Source organism: Glycine soja, chromosome 18 (genome assembly GCF_004193775.1).
Source record: "Glycine soja cultivar W05 chromosome 18, ASM419377v2, whole genome shotgun sequence".
NCBI classification, from domain to species: Eukaryota; Viridiplantae; Streptophyta; class Magnoliopsida; order Fabales; family Fabaceae; genus Glycine; species Glycine soja.
In genome coordinates this window covers 44,147,102-44,172,065 of record NC_041019.1, presented here as the reverse complement: position 1 = coordinate 44,172,065, position 24,964 = coordinate 44,147,102, and the positions used below count along the sequence as shown (strand labels likewise).

Sequence of the window (24,964 nt, the reverse complement as noted above, 5' to 3'; positions counted from 1 at the left end):
AAGGACTGAAGCACATCTAGCAAAACCATAGTTTCACCATATTTTTCAAATGACGTATCTTTCCTGACTTCTTCAAGTACCTTAATAATGGCACCATATATAGTCATCAAACTAGTGAAAGTCCTAAAGTGAGAACCCCAACGAGTGTCACCCGCTTTAGTAATAGATGATTCTTGATTTAATCCACTACCAGTCTCTATCTGACCCTCTTCAATCAATCTAGCAAATTGAGATACTTGTTTGTTCCGAAGCAATTCTTGTCTCTATCCTTTTGAATCGTAGGAGCAGTCATAAAGTTATTGCCCGAAGCACAACCTATTACATTAGCTATCTCTGGGTTATATATTTATTTCATTAAAATTTTATTTTAATACTATATGTTTATTATTTTAATATCATAACTTAGTGCTGATTTATAACTATGAACATGTAGCCTTAGTAAAAAAAAAACAAACTAAGAACGTGTAATTATAAAAAAAATGTTATTTTTAACATTATATTATTTAACATTAGTAAATATTTAATATTTAAACAAAAATAATAAATATAAAAAATTATCTTAAAAATTAAAACTAATGATTTTTGTTATAATTACATGTTCTTTAGGTTTTTTTTATTTATCAATTAGCATAATAGTTAATTTTACTAAATATCTTTGATTTAATAAACTAACTTAAAAAAATTAAATATCTTTAATTTGATAAATATCTTTTATTTATCAACGTGCGTCCGCCCCTGCCAAGCCTATACAAATTTCTTTTCTTTGGATTCTCCGCACGCAAAGGCACAATAGATCCAAAGCAAAGACAAGTTGACAATAAACTAATCTCCACCAAAGAATTAAAAGGACTTTGCTTATAAAGTAAATATCCATTAAAAACAAAACTCAACTCTCAAAGCTAGCAATCTTAGCAGAACAAAGATGAGTCTCAATGTAGATGATGATGAGTTAGTGAGTGAAATGGATGAAGCACCCAGTTTTGCTTCATCTCTACCAGTCCCCAATGTTCAAGAAATGGTAAGGAATAACCCTTTGCAGGTTCCTGAAAGATATGCGAGGAGTCAAGAAGAGTTGGAGAAAGTCAACCATATGCCTCACCTTTCATCTGAGGTCCCTGTCATTGATTTAGCACTGCTTTCAAATGGAAACAAAGAGGAGTTGTTGAAATTGGACGTAGCATGCAAAGAGTGGGGCTTCTTTCAGGTAATTCTTTACCAACAGAATTGTCAAATTACATTTACATACAAAAGTAGGCAAACAGAAACCTGCACAAAGAAGAGCACTTCTACTATATAGAAAGAAAAGTACTATATTATAGGTGCAACTAGTTCTCAGTAATACATTGACTGTTAGAGATACCATATATAAAACCATTCATGCATCTTCATTTAAACAACTCAAGCTTTTAGTATAATTAATTCATGAGATAGTATTACTGTACTAGGGTGGTTTATAATCAACTGATCTAGAATTAGATCCTCGTTCCCCTCATTCTTTTAATACAAAGTAGAATTTTAGCACAAACTAGTGGGTCTATGTATGATCCTTCAAGCCCAAAGAAATCTTGTGTGAGGGGGGGGGGGGGGGGGGGGCATGATAGGAAAATAATATAAAAGGATTTCACTCCTCTAAAATGAAAGCAGTGTACTTTAGAAGATAAATTATAGTGAAAATCATTAATTAGAAAAATCAACTTTTGGGATTATAATTAACTTTAAATTTTGTTAGTTGATTTTATCATAATTCTCTTTCGTTGATTTCCTAGTCAACCATTGCGAGTGTACTGTATTCTCTAAAGTACATCTCACTCTAGAAGAGCCAATAATAAAATATAAAATCATCATGTATCTTTACCTTGAAATGAATTGTCTGCATTGAAACGCAGTTATATGATTTATGAATCTAGACCACTGGATAAAGATATGACAGTATGCATTTCAAATTTGTGTTTTAAGTCAGATGTATGGAGATAAAATATGAAACAGTTCTAATTGATTGACTGTGTGAATGCGTGAACTTGCTAAGGAATCCGGATCTGTCTTTAACCAAATAGCTTAAACCTTTGTGATAGTTAGCTCATGACATTGATATCCTTGCAAAAGTGAGGTGTTTGCTTGGTTTTCATCAAATGCTGTTTGTGGTTGCAATTACTTTTGGTTGCAGATAGTAAATCATGGTGTTCAAGAACACCTGCAGAAAATGAAGGATGCATCATCTGAGTTTTTCAAACTTCCAATAGAAGAGAAGAACAAGTATGCATCGGCCTCAAATGACACACATGGCTATGGGCAGGCTTATGTAGTTTCTGAGGAGCAGACACTAGACTGGTCAGATGCATTGATGTTAATCACGTACCCCACCCGGTACAGGAAGCTTCAATTTTGGCCTAAAACTCCAGAGGGATTCATGTAAGTACTCCTCACAATTAAAAATTATATACATAACACAACTTTTGATTAGTTAATGAAATTCATCTACTAATGTAGGGATATAATAGATGCATATGCAAGTGAAGTTAGACGAGTTGGTGAGGAACTGATTAGTTCATTGTCAGTGATTATGGGGATGCAGAAGCATGTTCTTCTTGGACTACATAAAGAATCGCTTCAAGCTTTACGTGTGAACTATTACCCTCCTTGCAGCACACCTGAGCAAGTGCTGGGTTTGAGTCCACACTCTGACACGAGCACCATCACCTTGCTTATGCAAGATGATGATGTAACTGGCTTAGAAATTCAACACCAAGGAGGATGGGTGCCGGTGACCCCAATACCAGATGCTCTAGTTGTCAATGTTGGAGATGTGATTGAGGTACTTGAGTTATGTGTGGGGGATAAATTTGTTATTAGTTATGGCAAATAGGGTGATGTTTGTTTTTAGTCCCTATGAAAAAACATGTTTTTCTAGTCATTCATTGATGAAAATGTGTTAAATAATTATCAGTTCCTTATTTGTGGAAATAGGAATCACACATGACACATCACATTCCTATAAATAAAAGACTAACACAAAACGATTTTGTTAAAGACTAAAAACGAACTTGACATATATATATATATAAAAGAGATTAATAATATATTTAATTCTACCTGTTAGTCTACACAAAAGAACAGCAGAAATATAGAAAGCTTTAAACTTTGTTACCGAAAGATAAAGTCAATTAATTAAGCACACTTTAATGTTTCTTCCTTTTGTAATCATGGCAGATCTGGAGTAATGGCAAATACAAGAGTGTAGAACACAGAGCAGTGACAAGTAAGAACAAGAGAAGGATTTCTTATGCATTATTTTTGTGCCCACGAGATGATGTGGAAATTGAGCCCCTTGATCATATGATAGATGCTCAAAAACCCAAGTTGTATCAGAAAGTCAGGTATGGAGATTATCTGAGACAATCTATGAAGAGGAAAATGGAGGGAAAAACACACATGGATGTGGCAAGGATAGAGGATTCTCATCTCACGAAAAAAGATGATTAAGAAAAGAAATGGCCCAGTAAAAGAATATGAGAAGAACATAAAGTGTAAAAGTACTCCCTCGTGCTGATTTACCAAGTGTCAATTGTGTTTGTATAATATGCATAAACTAAGTCGAGTCTTTACACTCTGCTTACTACATATCCTTGTCACTGAAATTTAGATTTCTTTCTAAAATCTAAACCAACTTCTGTAATCTCTGTACTCCTCATCTCAGGTTTTTTGAGAAGTATGAACTTTCCTTTATGAATCAAACCCAAACCAACTTAGAGTGTGCTTGAAAACACATCCAAATCACGTTTAACAGATAAATTTGACTTTCCAAGACAAAAACCAAAAGTAACGTAAGGGAAGCTTTTTTTTTTTTTAACGCCAGTTGCATTGAGTGCAACTCGTACGCAAACACATGCTTAATCATTGAGTGTAGATATATGTTGACATTTTGCATCAATTGAGTTTTACTGCTTCTAGTTCCATTCCATCCTCTCCAATGACAAATTATTGTATGGTTTGAGACTGCTACGTGTCCATGGTCCTAGTCAATCTCAATGTTACATGTAATCGAATTTTTCATTTTTACAAGAAGGAATTAATAAAATTTGATTGTGTCCCTGTAGATTGATCGAGACTATCAGCACTTAGGAATCTCATATCATACAATAATTTCTCCTCCTAACACTCAATAATCAAGGAATAGGAGGTGCCCAAGATAAGAGTATGTTTGGATTGAAGTTAAGAGAGTTCAAAAGTACTTCTACTCTTCCCAAAGCAACAATTTTTCCTTCTATATTTTGTGGATTGGAATTTGCTATTGTTGTGCATTGAAACTCATGAAAGTACTTTCCAAACTTTAACGGAAACATAGCCTAAGTCTCACGGGAGTTTAGAACCACCAGGTTGTCGTTCCTCTAGAAAGTATATCATAGCCGTGTCCTCTACATATTATATAATTCAAAATAAACTTGCAGCCTGTTTGATTTGCTGGCATGGTACTAGTTAGTACAAATAAACATAAATACAACAGCAACAAGTTTAAGATTTTTATTTTAGTACTGTTACTGTGGCACTTACATTTATAATAAGATAGTTCCCTTGCATAAAGTAAAACACGTATTCACAAAAAAAAAAAAAAAAAAAAAAGAGACTAAAACACGTTGAAATCAAAAGAATAATTTTCCTTTCTTTCTATGATCTGACTTCGTACAAAGGATAGAGCTTACCTAAGCAAATTTATTTTCTCTGGAACCCCCGAAGCATAGCTGGAATAGATCCAAAACAAATGCAAATTGACAATAAACTAATCTCCAACGAATAAAAGAAGGACAAATGCAAATTGACCATAAACTAATCTCCAACGAATAAAAGAAGGCTTTGCTTATAAGTAGTTGTATATCCATTAAAAACAAAACTCAACTCTCAACGGCAACAATCTAAGCAGAACAAAGATGAGTCACAATGTAGAGTATGATGAGTTAGTGAGTGAAATGGAGGAAGCACCCTCTTTTGCTTCATCTATACCAGTCCCCAATGTTCAAGAAATGGTAAGGAATAACCCTTTGCAGGTTCCTCAAAGATATGTGAGGAGTCGAGAAGAACTGGATAAAGTCAGCCATATGCCTCACCTTTCATCTAAGGTTCCTTTCATTGATTTAGCACTGCTCTCACGTGGCAACAAGGAGGAGTTGTTGAAATTGGACTTAGCTTGCAAAGAGTGGGGTTTCTTTCAGGTAATTCTTGGCCAATATATAGAATTTCCAAATACATACAAACATAGACAAACGGAAACCTGTACAAAAGAGCACTTGTTCACAAATACTGTAATGAAAGGAATATAGGAGTTTGTCACTAGTTATTTGACTAAATAGGATCGTCTAGTTCCTCAGATGTGTCATATTAATAGTAACTTATTATTTCGATGAATAATTTCTTCGGACAAAAAAGAGATTATGTAAATAATTATTTGAAATTTTATCTATTGTTCTGATATGGCCACAAAATAGGATTATCATATCTAAATGAATTATTTAGTTTATCTTATTTCTTTATCTTCTCATATCTCTGATTCTTATTTTATTAATTAGGGTTATTTTAAGATGAGATCTTATTAATTAGTAGGATATCTTATTTTTATTTTATCAATTTTAGATCGATTGGATAATTGTTAGTTATGATCCTATCATTTAGGATTCTCTTTATTTTTATTTTATCAATTAGGATAACTATTACGATATCTATGTAGCCTATTTAAAGGGCAGCCTTAATTATGCAAATTAAACAAGAAGAAATATTCAGAAAACCTGTGTTAGTTTATGAAGGGCTCCATCAATGACGAGTCTGCTTCTCACTCACACGTCACTCTCACTAAAACGTGTGTTAGTTTAGGAGTGACTCTTTCAAGGATGAGTTTACTACTTGCTTTCACTGAGGTTCATAACATTCTCCAGCAACATAAAAGCATTCATTTTAGGCTTTTAGTATAACTAATTCATGAGATGATACTTGACTCTTTTATGATCAAGTGATACCTGAGTCTTTTATGACTGTTAGATTACATGAGATTACTTCTATTATTTCTAATATTGTATTTAATATTAGATTATCCTATTTCTTATTAATTAGTAATTGATTGAAATTATAATCAATATTGATTTCCTTTTTCATATTATAAATAGCATGAGATGTGGTATACTTTAACACACAACTTACAATAAAACATTATCATATGGTATCTAGAGCTAGGTTGAGGGAATAACGAAAATTGTTCCCACCGAGTGGGCCTTTACAATCATTGTACTTATTTCGGTAACCTGCTTTAACTTTCCAACAACCCTTTCCCCTTTTGTGAATCATTTTTTGGTAGCCGCCATTTGCCACCGTAGCTCCATCTCCTTTTTGGCTGGTGACACAACCACCAACATCGTTGTCCACCAATCTACACAATGGTGGTCATGTGACCTCATCAGAGCTCGAGTGCTCTTTCACGTGCGTATCTATTGCGCGCAAAAAAACACCATTTTCTCACTCCACTGTTCTGGTTCGTTTGGATCGTGCTTCCACCAGTGTTGTTGTAACACCCTCTATCCTGACATACATATAATTAAGAAAAACATATAAAAATTCAGAATTTAATTAAATCAATTTTATTCAAATCACTTAAACAAATTCACGTGGGTAAAAGGGTCACATTCATTTCACTATTACCAAATAAAACTTATTGAAAACATCTTCGGCTCAAAGCAAGACCGTCCAAATTTACAAAAGAACTCAAGTTAAGCAACGTAATAAAATAAGGTAAAATAACATGTGTGGAACATCATGCAGTTAAAATAGAAACTCATGCCCCAATGTTACATCTTATCAGAGCATTGTGTTTCAGCGTCCTCTAGCATGAGATTCTTTAAAGTCATCCACCTAGTCATCTACTCCCACAAACACAAGGTTCGAGATCATCACAGGATCCAAACACAAACATCACATAGGGAGTGAGTTATCACATTTCTAAATAAAATACAGATAAACAAAGACATACGCAAAATACATTATAGAAATATTTATAACATAGCTAAACTTAATACAATCAACGTCACTTCACCACTTTATCATTTAAAATTCATTTTTCAATCACCAATCACATTTCACATGAATCACACACTCGACTCAAGACGTAACAACACTCATCAATTTCATAATAAACAATTCACAGGCATTATGCAACAATTATACTAAGACTCAAGCCTATATGCAATGTGGTACAATGTCAGTGAAAAATAACATTGGGACACTTAGGTGTACATAATAAAACACGCCACACAATGGGTATGTCAGGTCACTCTCACTAAATAAAATCATAAGGTGACCAATCAGAGTCACTCTGTCTTGCGAGAATGCTCCAACCATAAGGGATCAACATATGCTTAAAGGAACACTCAAATTGAGTGTATTTACCCCAAGGCCTAGACTCCGAAGAATCTATTAGGGCCTCAGCTTCCTAATTCAGGTCCAACCCCTAAAACAACTTTTAATTTACACGCAAACACTGCTCATGAATTATACAATCCCCACAACCTCACACTTATTTTCAAACATGTTTAACACATTGCGCTACAATTTAACACTTCGGGTTTCTAACTTGGAACCTTACACTTTCCTTTTAACATCTCACGCCTAAACACTTTTCTCAATGTAAACACCAATTCGGCTATTAGATAATTCACAACTCACAACACAAGTATTGTCACATTAAGTATTAACCACACACTTATTCACAATCATATCCCATGTCTACAATTTAAAATCTCACAATGTCACAATCCATCATCACATGTTCACATGTATCCCACAAATTAATACATGCTCAATTTATCACTTACACACAATTTCATGATCCCAATATAACAATTTATCACTCTAATATAGTAAATCTAGTCCAAAACACACAAAAAATATACAAAAATGCTTCTCAAAACATGGGGATTAAAATACCTCAAACAATTTCACATAATCATATCAAAATCAATGGAATCAAAATCATAGATAAAAAACATGAAAACACCAAGGTACTCAATTTTATCAACCAATTTGCATCAGGGCATCAATTGGTCTGTCAAACACAACAATCTTATAATTAAAATCCTAAAAGAAGAGTTACAATACAATAAACATCTCAAAATAAACCTCAATTTGATCCTCTAAGGATCCCCTACACATGTTCACTCTAACCCTAATTGTGATAAATTCATCCATTACCTCTAAGCGAGCTCACGTGTGTAGTCCAGTAATGATAGCGGCGTCTCTAGTGGTTCCCTAAAATTCCTCAAACCTTTTCTCTGGTTGTTATGCTAGGGTTTCCAAGCATTAGAGAGAAAGAGAAGGGATTGAAGCCTCAATTTCACTATCTGTGTGCAATGGACATTTTCATCCTCCACAGACATTATTTTGCAAATTATAGTGGTAGGAATGTGAGAAAATGAGTTTTGAATTTGGTGTTCAATTTTTATGACGATCCAACAGTTAACAAGTCCAAGATCATAGTTTTACTCGGATAGGTTTGGGTGTATGCGAGAAAAAAAAAAGATTTTGGGAGAGTAAGAAGGAAAAATGAATTTGAGAGAAAGAGAAATTGTAAATGTCAAAACTAACCTAATATGTCTATATTTATATCTAGGGTACTCTCAGCATATTATTTACTCTATTTTTCTTTATTTTATAAAAAAGAACTTCATTTTACTCCCTATCAAATGAATAAATAAAACATCTTTTTTATTTTCTAAGAACATATATTTATTTTATTTACCTTAAAACCATTACTTTAATTAATAAAACTATTTCTTCTTATTTATTTAATTACAAAAATCTCATTATTTTCCTAAAACCATATTTATTTTTAACTAATATCCTTTTTAATTTATTTTACGAAAAATGGGGTGTTACAGTTGTCGCCCCTCCATTCTGATGCTACCCATAAAGTTTGGGGTCATTCCGTGTTTGTTTGGTGGTTCCCTGTTTATTTCCTTTTTTGCACAAGCCTTTTTCGTCGTGAACAGTACAATGCAACTACTTTGCCCTTGTGTGACTTTTGATGGATTGGCAAGTACATCAATTTGTCCCAAATAGTAAAGTTAAAAAGGAAGTTCGAGTATCGTATCCACATGAACTTTGTTTGTACTTAGGTAGATGAATATTTAATTAAGAAAAAAGATTTGGGAAAGTAATAGAAAATAGTAAATTGAATTAGTGAAAATTAAATCAAACAAGAAAAATAATTAAACATGAATTAATTAAGGATAGAAAAGATGAAAAAGTCCAATATTATTATGGAAGGAAATTCAGAAGATGAGAATGTTGAAAACTTAGCCTACCAGAGCTACTCCTTGATGTAATGTTAATGACTTTTCTGTATTTATAATTTTTCCAATTTATACCTGCATTTACTAATATACTCTAACTTTGATCTCCCGCATGAAAGAGCCTAATTTATTTATTTTATCTCCCAAATTCCTTTGCAGAGCTAAAATAGTAAATTGCATTAAGAATAGAGATGTATAACAGACTAAACAAATATCAACATATCCCTAGTGATGACTTTATTTAAATACTCTTCCCCAATTCTATTAGAAAATAATGTTTCTCAATGTTACCCCTAAAACTTACCATGCAAATGGGTGATCAAGCCACAAGCAATAATATTAAACACAGGAAAAGATAATGCAAATGTAATATTCATAAATAGATATGAAGAAAAATTACATCAAGAGTAGTTGGCTGTCAAGTTCCCAACAAAGGGGGTTTAGCCTCTCATTCTCATGGAGACTTTACAATTGCAAGAGGGAAATATTTAGTAAAGGGGAAAAAGATAAGAAAGGGAATGAAGGGAAGGAATGACTCTCAATGCTTACTTCTCCTTCTTTTAGCCTTTGCCTTCTCTAAGGAATTGTATTCTCTTAGAATTTTTGTGTGTCTTTTCCTTCTTCTCTCTTCTTCTTTTATAGGTGCATGTTAGCGGGCTTCTTGTACTAAGTCCACCTTTACTCTCCTTAATTAGTCATGATTTCCTTAATTAGTTTTTCTTTTCTCAATTAGTCTTCTTTCCTTAATTAGCCATGCTTTCCTCAATTAGCTTGCTTTCCTTAATTAGCTCTGCTTTCCTCCGTTAGCTTGCTTTCCTTAATTAGTTTTGCTTTCCTTAATTGACTTGCTTTACTTAATTAACTTTATTTTACTCACTAAGCATCATAAATTCATCACTTTTAATATTCTCTACACAAAAACTTAAATGATGTTAACAATTATTTGCTCAAAAAGAAAAAATTATGAGAGAAAAATTACAAATTCCTATATTATTTAACCCCAAAATATATTCATAATTAGCAGTTATCAGTGACAGACTTCTCAATGTTTTTTTGTCAAAGTTCACATTCAACCATTGTCGCCCATCGTGAAGACTTCCACGTCGTCCACGTGTGTAGCACACTAGTGCACGTGATCCCACGCAAGGTCCTTTACCGATGCGTGAAGTTCATGCAGACAACTCATGACACATCTCCAACGAGCGTCACACTAGTGCAAGCCTTTGTTGGCTGCAGCCAAGCCACCATTTATCTAGCACAACCACACAGCTAGAATCGCCTTTCGTTTCTCTTGGGGTTACCTTATTTGTAACAAACTCTCACCTTAGTAAGCTTTAGCTTGAGGGGAAGTGTTGAAAATCAAGAAAAATATGTCATTTATTATAAATTGATTTGATAGGATCTGATTTAGGACAAACTTAATCTCCTCAAATTATGTGTAATTATTACTATTCGTCCATATAAACGAGCATCTCATCATGTACTCTGACAAATGATTTTCACTCAACTTTCCTTTGTTTCTCTTATTTCATATTGTATCTAGAGCTTACGTTATTCTTGACAGAGAAATAACAAAAGTCATTCTCCACCAAGGACAGTATGGCTAATTATCTCTCTTTCTGGCAATTTTTATCCTTTCTAGTATAGTTCTTTTCTTAGGTGAACAGTACCCAGGTTGTGCCCCTGTTGTTTGGACCACGTCACCACTTTTGTTCGCCATCACACCCATAGAACTTGACCCATCTTTAGATTCTATCGGGTTTACCACATTTGTAACAAGTTTAATTCATATCACACATATGTTCTAACTTGAGGGACTTGAGGGGAAGTGTGAGATTACACGAGACTACATCTTCTTGATATTGTATTTAGTATAAGAATATTCTATTTCTTATTAACCACTAATTGATTGATATTGTTATCAATACTAATTTCCTTTTTCATATTAAATGAGATATGTGGTCTACTTTAACACACAACTTACAGTAAAACACTGTCATAATGACCTATGGTTTCTTTTTTATCTAGGCAAACACATTTAAAATTGGATTTGCCAAGATGAAATATGAACCATTCGATCTTCATCCAACAATTCTAATTGACTGAATGCGTGAATTCCTCAACTGACTCTAGGAACTCCGGATCTATCCTTACAGATGGGGATTCTCTATGGTCAAGAGAGAAAGAAACTAAAATCTTGACCCTCAATTTTTTTCTCAACTTCTATAAAACTAATAAGAAGAAAAAAAAATTAGCAACTAGATCTTTCCTGCATTCTTGAATGTGTGAAGCCTGACTACACGCAATCCAAGTCCAATTTGCATCAAATTGCTTGATATTGCAGTAACTTTTACTTGCAGATAGTAAATCATGGTGTTCAAAAAGAGCTTCTGCAGAAAATGAAGGATGCTGCATCTGAGTTTTTTGAACTTCCAGCAGAAGAGAAGAAAAAATATGCAATGGACTCAAGCGACATACAAGGTTATGGACAGGCTTATGTAGTTTCTGAGGAGCAGACACTAGACTGGTCAGATGCACTGATGTTAGTCACTTACCCCACCCGGTATAGGAAGCTTCAATTTTGGCCTAAAACTCCAGAGGGATTCAAGTAGGTACACCTCAAAATTGAAAATTGTATACACAACTTTTGATCAGTTGATGAAATTGATCCTACTAATGCAGGGAAATAATAGAGGCATATGCAAGTGAAGTTAGACGAGTTAGTCAGGAACTGCTTAGTTTATTGTCAGTCATTATGGGGATGCAGAAACATGTTCTTCTTGAACTACATCAAGAATCACTTCAAGCTTTACGTGTGAACTACTACCCTCCTTGTAGCACACCTGAGCAAGTACTGGGTTTGAGTCCACACTCTGATGCCAACACCATCACCTTGCTTATGCAAGATGATGATATAACTGGCTTAGAAATTCGACACCAAGGAGGATGGGTGCCAGTGACCCCAATATCAGATGCTCTTGTTGTCAATGTTGGAGATGTGATTGAGGTACTTGAATTATCTCATTGGGTCGAATATGTATTTAGTTCCTACCTTCCAATAAATAGGTAGGGCAATGTTCGTTTTTAGTTTCTAAAGAAAATTGTTTCCTATGATCTTTCATTTATGGAAATGTGCCTAGGTCTAATTCTCTTTTTCATAAAATAGTCATTTTTTAGTGTCTCATTTGTGGAAAGAGGAATGTTACCTACACTTTCTGTAACACTCTTTGTGATTGACTGAATTTGTTGGCAATCGCCAATATTGGTGGATCTCATTTAAATTAAAAGATATAATCATTAATGATAAGTGAGACTCACCAAATTTGTTGATCATAGAGCGAGTGTTGAAAAGAGTATCCTTAGCATTTCTCTTTATGGAAATAAAGTCTCATATGATACATTTTCTAAGTAAGAAACCAAAAGAAGACAATTTTTAAAGACTTCTATTTGGACAGACTTAAAACATATTATAGAGAAGACTTAAAAGTTAGAAAGTAGTAACAAAAGATTAATTCATTTAATTATCCACACTTTAATGTTTCTTCCTTTTTCAATCATGAGTTCATGACAGATCTGGAGCAATGGCAAATACAAGAGTGTAGAACACAGAGCAGTGACAAATAAGAACAAGAGAAGGATTTCTTATGCATTATTTTTGTGCCCACAGGATGATGTGGAAGTTGAGCCCCTGGATTATATGATAGATTCTCATAACCCCAAGTTGTACCAGAAAGTCAGGTATGGAGATTATTTGAGACAATCTATGAAGAGAAAAATGGAGGGAAAAGCACACATAGATGTGGCAATGACAGAGGATTCTGAATCTGATATGAGGAATAAAGATGAATAAGAAAAGAAAAAGGCCCAATTAGGAGAAATTGAGAAAAGAAAAGAAAGTTTAGAAGTACTCCCTCATGCTGATTTATCAAATGTCAATTGTGTTGGTATAATAATGAATACTACTATCATCTACGTGAACTAGATTAGAGTGTCCACTCTACTTAATGCAAGTCCTAGTCACTGAAATTTAGATTTCATTCTGATCCAACTTCTCTGTAATCTCTTCAGTTATTAATTCCACAAAGTTTGCAATCCTCATCTCAGGTTTTCCTGAGAAGCATGGTACTTCCTTTATGAATAAAATCCAAACCAATTTAATCATTGGTTGCAGACTTATCTTGACACTCAAATCAATTGAGTTTTAATGCTGCCAGTTCCAGCCTCTCCAAACATAAGAAACTTTTGTATGATCCCGGACCATACTATAATTTATCTTCCAAACACCCAATAACAAAAAGTACGAGGCTACCATTTTTCAGATGACTTTTCGAGTTCCCTTGAACACAGAAAATGCAGCCTTAGATTAAATTACTAACAACAATATTTTAGTCTAAAAATAATTAATACAAGAGGGTCTTATACAAAAGACCAAACATCTTTACTTTAATTCAAATATCTCTTTTTTATTTCCATCCTCTCAACCAAACCAAAGTGAAACATTTTAAAATTAAGGCACCAAACTGAAATCTAAATGTAGATAAGAGACCAAAATTCTAATTTAGCCAAAGAGAAAAAAGAAAAGATAAAGAGAGTGATAAATGTAATAATCCACGACTCAACATACTACTAAAATAATCCACGACTAAAACAAAAGGGAATCAAAGGGATGATTTTCCTTTCTCTCATTGCTCTTAGTTTGTACGTATAACAGCTTACCTAATCTCTACCAATGAATAAAAAGGCTTTTCTTATAAAAGTAAATATCCATTAGAAACAAAAGCTCAACTATAAAAAACAGGTAGACAATTAACTAATCTCCACCAAAGACGAATTAACAATAAACTAATATCCACCAAAGACGCGTTCATTATAAGCTAACTCCCACTATTGAATGGCTTTGCTTATAAAGGTAAATATCCATTAGAAACGAAATTAACTCTCAGAGTTAACAGTCTAAGCAGAACAAAGATGAGTCTCAATGTAGATGAAGATTGTGACTGAAGTGGAAGAAGCACCCACTTTTTCTCCATCTATACCATTAGAAATGTTCAAGAAGTAGTGGTAAGGAATAATCCTTTGCAGGTTCCTAAAAGATATGCGACTAGTCAAGAAGAATTGCAGAAAGCCAACTATATGCCTCACCTTTCATCTGAGATCCCTGTCATTGATTTATCACTGCTCTCAAATAGGAACACGAAGGAGTTGTTGAAATTGGACATAGCATGCAAGGACTGGGGTTTCTTTCAGGTAATTAATTCTTCATCAACAGAATTAAGTTTGATTTAGTTTTTGTAAAACCAAAACTACATATAAATTTGCCTTATATGTCACCCTACTTATTGAATGATTATGAAAGTTCTGAATTTATAAAATAATAGTTATATAACATAAAAGTTTTAGAATAACAAAAGAAGGAAATAAGAAACTGTTTTAATAGTATTTTATTCTATGAAGCACCGATACTTCAATTTACTTCACTATTTGTATTCCATAAATATTTGATACTGATATTCTTGGACACTCCACCGATACGAAATATCGAAGCCATTAAGAAAATTATTCGGCCACCTCAACTAAAATACTCTAGTGCTGTCCCATATAACCGAAATATTTGATTGTTAGAGATACCATATATAACCAAAATCACTCATGTATTGTCATCTAAACAGCTTAAGCTTTTAGATTAATTAATTTAAAATGTTGGCATTGGAAAGTTCCAGATAGCCTCAATTAGACAATTTCTGCAATGCTGCTTAAATACATATCTGGCACCCTCGCTTAATACTAATTGGTTAAGGTAAAATCTAGCATGGTATCATATGGCCTGTTCTAACAAGTATCTGTGAAGGGGGTGTGTTCGAGCCTAGTTGTCTCCATGCTTCAAGCCCAAAGAAATGTTAGCAAAATAATGTAAAACTTTTAGTATATCTTTGCTTAAACAACTTAAGCTTTTAGGGTAATTAGTTCATGACATTGACATCTTTGCAAAAGTTAGATCTTTGCTTGATTTTCATCAAAAGCTGCAAGATTTCGATTACTTCTGCAGATACTAAATCATTGCGTGCAAAAAGAACTGCTGAAAATGAAGGATGCATCATCTGAGTTTTACAATCTTCCAATAGAAGAGAAGAACAAGAATGCAATGACCTCAAATGAAATACAAGGATATGGGAAGGGTTATCTAGTTTCCGAGGAGCAGACACTTGACAGGTCAGATGTGCTGATGCTGCACATTTACTCCACTCGGTACAGGAAGCTTCAATTTTGGCCTAAAATTCCAGAGGGATTCAAGAAGGTACTCTTGACAATTGAAAATTATGTACACGGATTTCGATGAGTTGATGAAATTCATCTACTAATGCAGCGAGATAATAGAGGAATACAAGTCCTTGTTACTGAAATTTAAATTTCATTCTGAGTCAACTTCGGTAATCTCAGCAGCTATTAATTCTACAAAGCTTCCAATCCTCTTCTCTGGTTTTTTCTGAGAAGCATGGTGCATTCCTTTATGAATCAAATCCAAGCTAACTTAATCATTGATTGCAGAATTATCTTGACACGCACATCAATTGAGTTTTCAAGCTTCCAGATCCACCGAGCCTCTTAAAACATGAGAACTTATTGTATGGTTTATGACATTCACATATTCATATGATAACTGATAAAGAGAGTGATAGATGTGATAACCCATGACTTGGAAATTGGTAAAGAAATAGGAAAAAATGGGATAGAAGAGTCAGTGAACATACGAATATAAGTAACCCATGACTTGGAAATTGGAATCAAATATTTTTTCTGCTTTCTCTCTTTGCCGTGATTTTGTATGAAGTCCAGCTTACCTACTCTCCACCAATCAATAAAAAGATTGTGCTTATAAAATTTAATATCCTTTAGAAACCAAACTCAATTATCAAAGAAAAGTTACAATAAAATAATCTCCAACAAAGACAAGTTGGCAATAAACTAGTCTCCACCAAAAACATGTTGGCAATAAACTAATCCCCATTAATGAATAGTGTGACATCCTACCCTAACATGCAAATAAATGAAAAAAAACATATAAAATGTGGAATCTAATTAAATCAATTTTATTCAATAAAATCATAATTAAATCCACGTGGATAAAAGGTCCACATTCGCTTCAATGTTATCAAATAAAACTTCTCAGAAAAATTTTCAACTCAAAACAAAATCGTTCAAGTTTATAAAAGAACTCAAGTTAAGCAACAGAATAAAATAAAGTAAAATAATATATTCAAAACATCATGCAATTAAAACAAAAATTCATGCTCCAATGTCACATCCTAGAAGAGTATTGTGTCCTGATATCCTCCAGCATGAGATTCTTTAAAACAATCCACCTAGTCATTTGCTCCCACGAACACAAGGTTCGAGATCATCAGAGGATTCAAACACAAACAACACACAAGAAGTAAGTGATCACATTCCTCAACAAATAGAGATAAACGGAAGCATGCAAGTGTGATATAAATATAACAAAAATATAATTATAACAACAATATAAGTATAACAAGGCTCAACTTTGGCACAATTCGCATAATTTTAACACTCAACACGTAACATCACTTGTCCTAGAATTTAATCACAAATCACATTCCACGCCTTCAAGATTAATCACATTTTCAAGACAACACATCTCAAATACAATATCACATCTCACATTTACACAATTCCTTAGACAGCATCACATAACAAGTCTCAATGATCATTACATAGGCGTTATGCAACAGATACACTAAGACTCAATCCTATATGCAATGTGGTACCATGTCAGTGAAAAACCTCATCGGACGGCTAGGAGTACATGACAAGACAGACCACACACTGGTAAAGGGTCTTATAGTCATGTGATTGTATGGTTGATAGCTCACAACTCAATGCACACAGCATCTCAATACACGTGTGATTTCATAATTTAACACATACTCAACACACAGTTCATCACACTTTCATAATCCCAAGACATCATGTTATCATGCATCATGCATTATATTGATATCACATAGTAATAATACTAATATGTTATGTTCATATGACTAGTCATCTCATTAAAACATACATTTAAAATCATATATGTGTCACTGAAGTTTGAACTATGCAATACACACAACTACTCAATTGTTTTCAAAATCATTTTAATTCATCGTGCCTCAAAGTGATTCAACTCATCGGGTTCTCACAGTGGATCTCATCACAGTACTCGTCGCGCATTAACTCCTAACCCTTAAAGGGTCTTACAGTTGTGTGATTGTACGTATTATAACACCTTGAGATATTATAAGTTATAAATTGATGTTTAATTGTATTTATTGTGTTGTTTGACTATATGATAGACTTGAATGAGTTGAAGTATGCCTTGAACTAGTCATGTGTGAATTTCTTAATATGGATGTTGAATTATGTGGAGTTTTGTTGAGCTAAGTTGAAAGTATGAGATTTTAGATTTTATCAAAACTTAGTTCAATGAAATCACAATACGGGATTCGTTAACCGTTGGATCGTCTTCAAATTTTGTCTGGATATCCATAAGATATGTTTCAACAGCCTGACTGTTGGGATCTTGAAAATAATAACTTTTAGTCTCCTGCTAAGTGAAAAATGCACGCTAAGCGCAATTCCAACCGAGGGGAATTGCGCTGAGCAACCCAAAGTTGCGCTAAGCCTAATTCCAACCGAGAGGAAATGCGTTGAGACCCCAGAGGGTGCGCTAAGCGAGCCCTAGTGCAGAAGGGGTTGCGCTAAGCCTAAATCCTTGCGCTAAGCGCAAGAAGTGGACTTCGACTTAGCGAGACAAGTCCGCTAAGCGAAAGTTGCAGGTTATAAATACGTCCTTAGCGTGAAAAACACGACTTTCACTCTCCTCTTCTCCCAAAAACTTCTCCCAAACTCTAGACCTAATTTTCCACCACCCAAGACCACCAATGGCCGTCGTTGCTTGCCGTTGGACCCCCACACCAAGAGGAACACTTTAATCGGAGCAGAATCCTCAGAGTCCTCCTTGAAAATTCGATGGAGAAAATCCCTTAATCCTCCATTTCAAAGTTTCTCTGAGGTAACCTTGACTTATAAGTCTTCTCCTAACTAGTTTGAGTTCCTCTTAGTGTCTCTTATATGTTGGGTACTGTAAAGGAGTGTTTTTACACTTCCTTTGAAAAACCCTAGAGAATAAGACATTGTAAAAGTTATCTTTTTAAAACCTTGAGGTTGTTTTTGCGGCATTCACTGAACCCCGGTCACATTGGCGTGATCGAAATTTCAAAATGATGTTTCCATTTGTAGAATCCGAACCACCCCTCAGCCCTTTATGTTTTGACTGTGGTATTTGATCCCAAATGTTGCCTTTGACCTTGTTTTTGAAACCTATGCTAAAATTCCTTCGTTTTGGCATATAGAGACTTGCGTTGGACCGACAAGCGCGAATGGGAGAGAGACCTCTAAGTGACGCAAAGAGGAACTGACGGAGAGCTCACGGTAGGTGAGGGGAGTTATTATAAAATTTACCATTTTGACACCACAGTTAGGGTCAGGGAACCTAGCTATGAGAATATCTGTCTGTCCCTGTTGCATGCTGATTTTCTTTCAAGAAAAACTATGTTTTTAACGAATGGGGTGCGATATATCCATTGTTGATGAATAACATTATTGTTTATTAAACTTGTGTTGTTTGAAGACTTGGGGAGTGTGAACCTCAGGCATGGAAAATATATTTACATGCGGAATGCGACTCATTGTTGATGTTGCTATTGGTAACTTTAATTGATATGTGATGATGTTGATATTGATTTGAGATGACGTTGTTAATAAAGACCATGTCAACATGAATTGATGGTATTGTTGATGATTATGTGAATATGAAATGAGGTTGTTGTTGTTGTTGATAACGTCATTGAGACGAGATGATGTCTATGTTAAGAATGATGTGAAAATGGAATGTTGATTGATGTTGGAAATGCTTTGGCACTTGCTTTGGGCCACGTTCATACGTTGGATGTTGTGTATGTTTGTGGGGGGCGAAGTGCACTGACCTTCTAGGGTCTTTGACACTTGCTTTGGGCCACGTTCATGCGTTGGATGTTGTGTATGTTCGTGAGGGGTGAAGTGCACTGACCTTCTAGGGTCTTTGGCACTTGTTTTGGGCTACGTTCATACGTTGGATGTTGTGTATCTTTGTGGGGGAGAAGTGCACTGACCTTCCAGGGTTTTTGGCACTTGCTTTGGGCCACGTTCATATGTCATATGTAGTGTATGTTCATGGGGGGTGGAGTGCACTGACCTTGTCGGATGGCCCAGACGTGGGTGACAAGTGTGGTTAAAGAATCTAAGTATTTCTGAGGTGATGCTTAGGCACTTTAATTGGTCCATGGTCTTTGGCACTTGCTTTTGGCCATGTTCATAGCTCATACGACACAGGAAATAGAATAATTGTGGCAGAGTGTACTTTGTACTGAGGGGGCTTGTCACTTGATAGGGAACTCCTTTTGGCCCCAGGCTGATCACCTATGGGGGGCAGTTACGTGCACAACCGGGTAGTCTCGACGAACTCTGCATGGTTTCCTAAGTGAGAGTGTCGTGTGGACACGCTTAGGCTATTTCCTAGGATTTGTTGTTGGTACGTACCACATTGCATCTGAGAGTTGAGTTAGATGCATGCATTATTCTGTGCAGTCTTGATTGGATCCATGGATAGATGATGAGTAATTGTTGAATATGGATGATGAGTAATTGTTGAATATGGATGATGAATAATTGTTGAATGTGGACAATGAACAATTGTTGGATGTGAGTGTTGGATAATGGATGTTGTGTAAGCTCATGATGTTTGCTTACGTTTTCTTGCTAATTGTGATTATTTGGATTTAACATTGGTTCTTTTTATAATGAATTTATCCTTGCAATTTTGTATCGTGTGGTTAATATCTGTGATGATCGCGAACCTTGTTCGTGGGAGCAGTATGATAGCAGTAGGGTGCAGGGATGAGATTCTGTTGAGGAGCCACCAAGGTGACGTGATGACGTTAGGATTATTTTAAGGAGAGAGTTGTGTTTTATTAATCAACTCCTCCATAGTGGTTCATGGTTTCTTTTGTTGGATTAAGGATGTAATTCACAGATTTAATTATATGTTCGAACTGACTTAATCTTCATTATGGGTATGATGTGTACTGAACTATTATATTAATATTCATGTATTCGGTTAAACATCGGTGCCTATTTGGGGACATATATATATATATATATATACACACACACACACACACACATATTTGTGAAATTCAAATTTATCATGATTTTCATAAGCAAAATAATGGCGTTTTCAAAAAAGAAAGAAAAAGAATTTAATTGCTTGAGTTATTAGAGTGGTGATATCGTAGCGACGAGGCGGGTCGTTACACGTATCATAGCTCACAACTCAATACGTACAAAATCTCAATATAAATATATCTTACAATTCAACACATATCAATTTATCATACACTCAATTTCATTTAAATGGTTTAATCCCAACGCAACATGTTATCACACCTCATGAATCATATAAATATCAGACATTATTAATATTTACATGGCACAAAACATGTATATATTAAACCGAACTATATTATATTCAATTGAAAAGAGTTAATAAATAATTAAACTAAAAATTCATTGAAGGTGTTTATCGTTGAATCTTATTATATTGATTTCTTTCAATTTAATTTTATCATTTGAACTATTAATTCCTTATTTATTTTAACAATTTATATACATATATATGTATTATAATCATCAATACATAATAAACTTATGAGACCAAAACATGACAAAGAACATTTCCAACAATCTAATTCTCACGCTAATCTAGTAAACATTATCCAAAATACAAACGAATTATACAAAAATACTTCTCACAACATGGGGAGTAAAACCCTCAAACAATTTCACATAATCATATCAAAATCATAGGTTAAAAGACACGAAAACATCAAGAGCACTCAATTTTATCAATCAATTCTCATCAGGGCATCAATTGGTCTATCAAACATAGCAATCTCGTGATTATAATCATAAAGGCATAATTACAATACAGTAAACATTCCAAAATAAATCTCCATTTGATCCTCTAAAGATCCTTACACATATTCATTTTAATCTCAATTGTAATAAATTCATCTCTTACCTCTAAGCATGCTTACGTGTATAGTCCGACAACAATAGAAACATCTGTAGCATTTTTTCTAAAATTCCTCAAACATTTTCTCTTGTTGTTTTACTAGGATTTCCAAGCGTTAGAGAAAAAAGAGAATGAATTCGAACCTCAATTTCACTGTCTCACGGTGTGAGAGACATATCTCTCTCTAAACTTTCAACTCATTTTCGATGGACTGAAAAGAAGAGAGTAAGATAAAATGAGTAATAGATGTGGTAAGTTTTTTTTTTCTTATTTCTTATTTTTCAATGATAAGTGCAATAAGTAATAATCCATGACTAATAGATATGATAAGTAAAAATAAAGAAAAAATCTAAACATTCAACCCATTTTAAGTGGACCTAAAAGAAGAAAGATAAAAAGAGTAATAATAAAATAAGGTTTTCTCTTTTTTTTTTTTTTCTATTTGTGAATGATAGATACAATGAGTAACTCATGGCTAAAACGTGCTGGAATCAAATGGAAGATTTTCCTTTCTTTCTGGGGCCCAGCTTACCTAATGCTCCAATAATGAATGTAAACACTGTAGAGGCTTTCCAGCTTACCTGATTCTCCAATAATGAATGTAAAAACTGTAGAGCCTTTCCAGCTTACCTAATTCTCCAATAACGAATGTAAACACTGTAGAGGCTTTTGCTTAATTATAAAAATGTAAATATCCATTAGAAACAAAACTAACTCTCAAAGCTAAGAGTCTAAGCAGATGAGTCTCAATGTGGATGAAGATTTAGTGACTGAAATGGAGGAAGCACCCACTTTAGCTCCATCTATACCATTAGAAAATGTTCAAGAAATGGTAAGGAATGATCCTTTGCATGTGCCTATAGGATATGTGACGAGTCAAGAAGAATTGGAGAAAGCCAATTATATGCCTCACCTTTCATCTGAGATCCCTGTCATTGATTTAGCATTGCTCTCAAATGGAAACAAGGAGGAGTTGTTAAAATTTGACGTAGCATGCAAGGAGTGGGGTTTCTTTCAGGTAATGCTAGAAATATAATATAAAACTTTTTCATGTATCTTTACAAAAAAACTTGAGCTTTGGGGCTACGTAATTAGTCCATGGCATTGACATATATCCATGCAAAAACGAGATATTTGCTTGGTTTTCATCAAATATTAATATTGCTTGAAATTGCAATTAACATTTGCTTGTAGATAGTAAATCATGGTGTTCAAACAGAGCTTATGCAGAAAATGAAGGATGCAGCATCTGAGTTTTTCAATCTTCCAATAGAAGAGAAGAACAAGTATGCAATGGTTTCAAGTGAGACACATGGTTATGGGAAGGGTTGTGTAGTTTCTGGAGAGCAGACACTTGACTGGTCAGATTCACTAATATTAATCACATACCCCACCCAGTACAGAAAGCTTCAATTTTGGCCTAAAACTCCAGAGGGATTCATGTAGGTACTCCTCACAAGTGATAAATATGGGTCTATTTGGATAAACTTCTCCAAAAACACCTTTAGAATAAGAAAATAAGAAGAAAAATGAAATGAGTTTCTCCATACACTAAAATTAACTTATGCATAAGATTATTTGTAGAAGTTTTCTTTTATAGCTTCTTTAAAAGATCATTTTTCACTTATGGATAAACTAATTTGAACTTATGGAAAAGTTCATTTCATTTTTTTTTCCTCCTAGAAATGATTCTGAATAAGCTTATCCAAACATGTTCAACATTTACACAACTTTTGATCAAATGATGAAATACATCTACTAATGCAGGGAGATAATAGAGGCTTATGCAAGTGAAGTTAGACGAGTTGGGGAGGAACTGCTTAGTTCAATGTCAGTGATTATGGGAATGCGGAAGCATGTTCTTTTTGGACTACATAAAGAATCGTATCAAGTTTTACGACTGAACTATTATCCTCCTTGAAGCACACCTGAACAAGTGCAGGGTTTGAGTCCACATTCTGACACAAGCAGCATCACCTTGCTTATGCAAGACGATGATGTAACTGGCTTAGAAATTCGACACCAAGGAGGATGGGTGCCAGTGAACCCAATACCAGATGCTCTAGTTGTCAATGTTGGAGATGTAACTGAGGTACTTGAGTCATCCTTTAGGTTAAATATATTTTTTAATTTTTGCAAACAGGGTGATGTATGTTTTCAGTCCTATAAAATTTTGTTCTGTTTTCTTTTGGTCATTCATATATGGAAACATGTATGATAGTTGTCTCCTTTTACTTTGCTATTTAGGCAAATTGGGATCATATATGATACATTTTCATAAAATCAAATATCTTTGAGACTGAAACCATATTTAATCCTATCGTTTTAGTAAACACGAAGAGAACAATAGAAATAAAAAAAGACATTAAAATTAAAAAGTAGTACCAAAAGATAAAGTTATTTAACTATTCACACTTAAAGTTTATTTCATTTGCAATCATGGCAGATATGGAGTAATGGCAAATACAAGAGTGTAGAACACAGAGCAATGACAAATAAGAACAAGGAAAGGATTTCTTATGGATTATTTTTGTGCCCACAGCATGACGTGGAAGTTGAGCCACTTGATCATATGATAGATTCTCATAACCCCAAGTTGTTTCAGAAAGTAAGGTATGGAGATTATTTGAGACAATCTCTGAAAAGGAAGTTGGAGGGAAAAACACACCTAAATGAGGCAAAGTTAAAGGAGTCTGATCTAAGGAATCAAGATGATTAAGAAAAGCAAAGGCCCAGTAAGAGAAATGAGAAAAGAAAAGAAAGTTTGAAAGTACTCCCTCATGCTGTCATATTTTGATCCGTGTATAATAATAAATGCCATATTGTATTTGTCATATTTTGTATAATAAATGTCATATTCATCTAGAGTAGAATCTCTACTCTCTACTTAATCCAAGCCCAACTGCAAGTAAGATTTCATTGTGAACCAACCTCTGTAACGTAATCTCTGCAGTTATTATTTCCACAAAGCTTGCAATCCCCATCTCAGTTTTTTTTTTTTTCCTGAGTAGCACGGTACTTCCCTTTATGAATCAAATCCAAACAAACTTGATCATTCATCGCAGAATCATCTTGACACTCACATCGGTTGAGTTGCAATGCTGCCAGTTCTATCCAAGCCTTTTCAACCAAAAATTATTATATGATCTAAGATTATCACATTTTTATGATTATAACTAATCTCAACTCGACATGTAAGTGAATTCTTCAATTTACATAAAAAGAGCTAATAAATAGGTAGGGAATGGGAGTTGGATGGCCAAATCGCTGGATATACGTGATGCAATCATGTACTGAACTTTAATGTTGAAATGCAAGGCCGGCCTAAGGATAAGGTCAATAAAGCTCTTGCTTTAGGCTTTCAAAATTAATTTTACTTATTAATAATAATACTTTAGAAAAATAATAATTACTTGATAAAAGATATTAATCTATTAAGAGTAGTTAAATACTATTTCCATCAAACCCA

At 34.1% G+C, this 24,964-nt stretch overlaps 1 protein-coding gene and 2 pseudogenes across 1 annotated transcript; all 3 read left to right on the top strand.

Moving 5' to 3' along the window:
* The first annotated feature begins 819 nt into the window (after positions 1 to 819).
* On the top strand, positions 820 to 3,761 carry LOC114395460 (protein SRG1-like). Its single transcript, XM_028357248.1, has 4 exons — positions 820 to 1,204; positions 2,165 to 2,409; positions 2,488 to 2,812; positions 3,208 to 3,761. The coding sequence occupies exons 1-4, from the start codon at positions 923 to 925 to the stop codon at positions 3,478 to 3,480; spliced, it is 1,125 nt and encodes a 374-aa protein (XP_028213049.1). The 5' UTR covers positions 820 to 922; the 3' UTR covers positions 3,481 to 3,761.
* A 1,107-nt stretch (positions 3,762 to 4,868) lies between these two features.
* Positions 4,869 to 24,460, top strand: LOC114397285 (annotated as a pseudogene).
* Positions 14,230 to 16,126, top strand: LOC114395461 (annotated as a pseudogene).
* Positions 24,461 to 24,964: the final 504 nt, after the last annotated feature.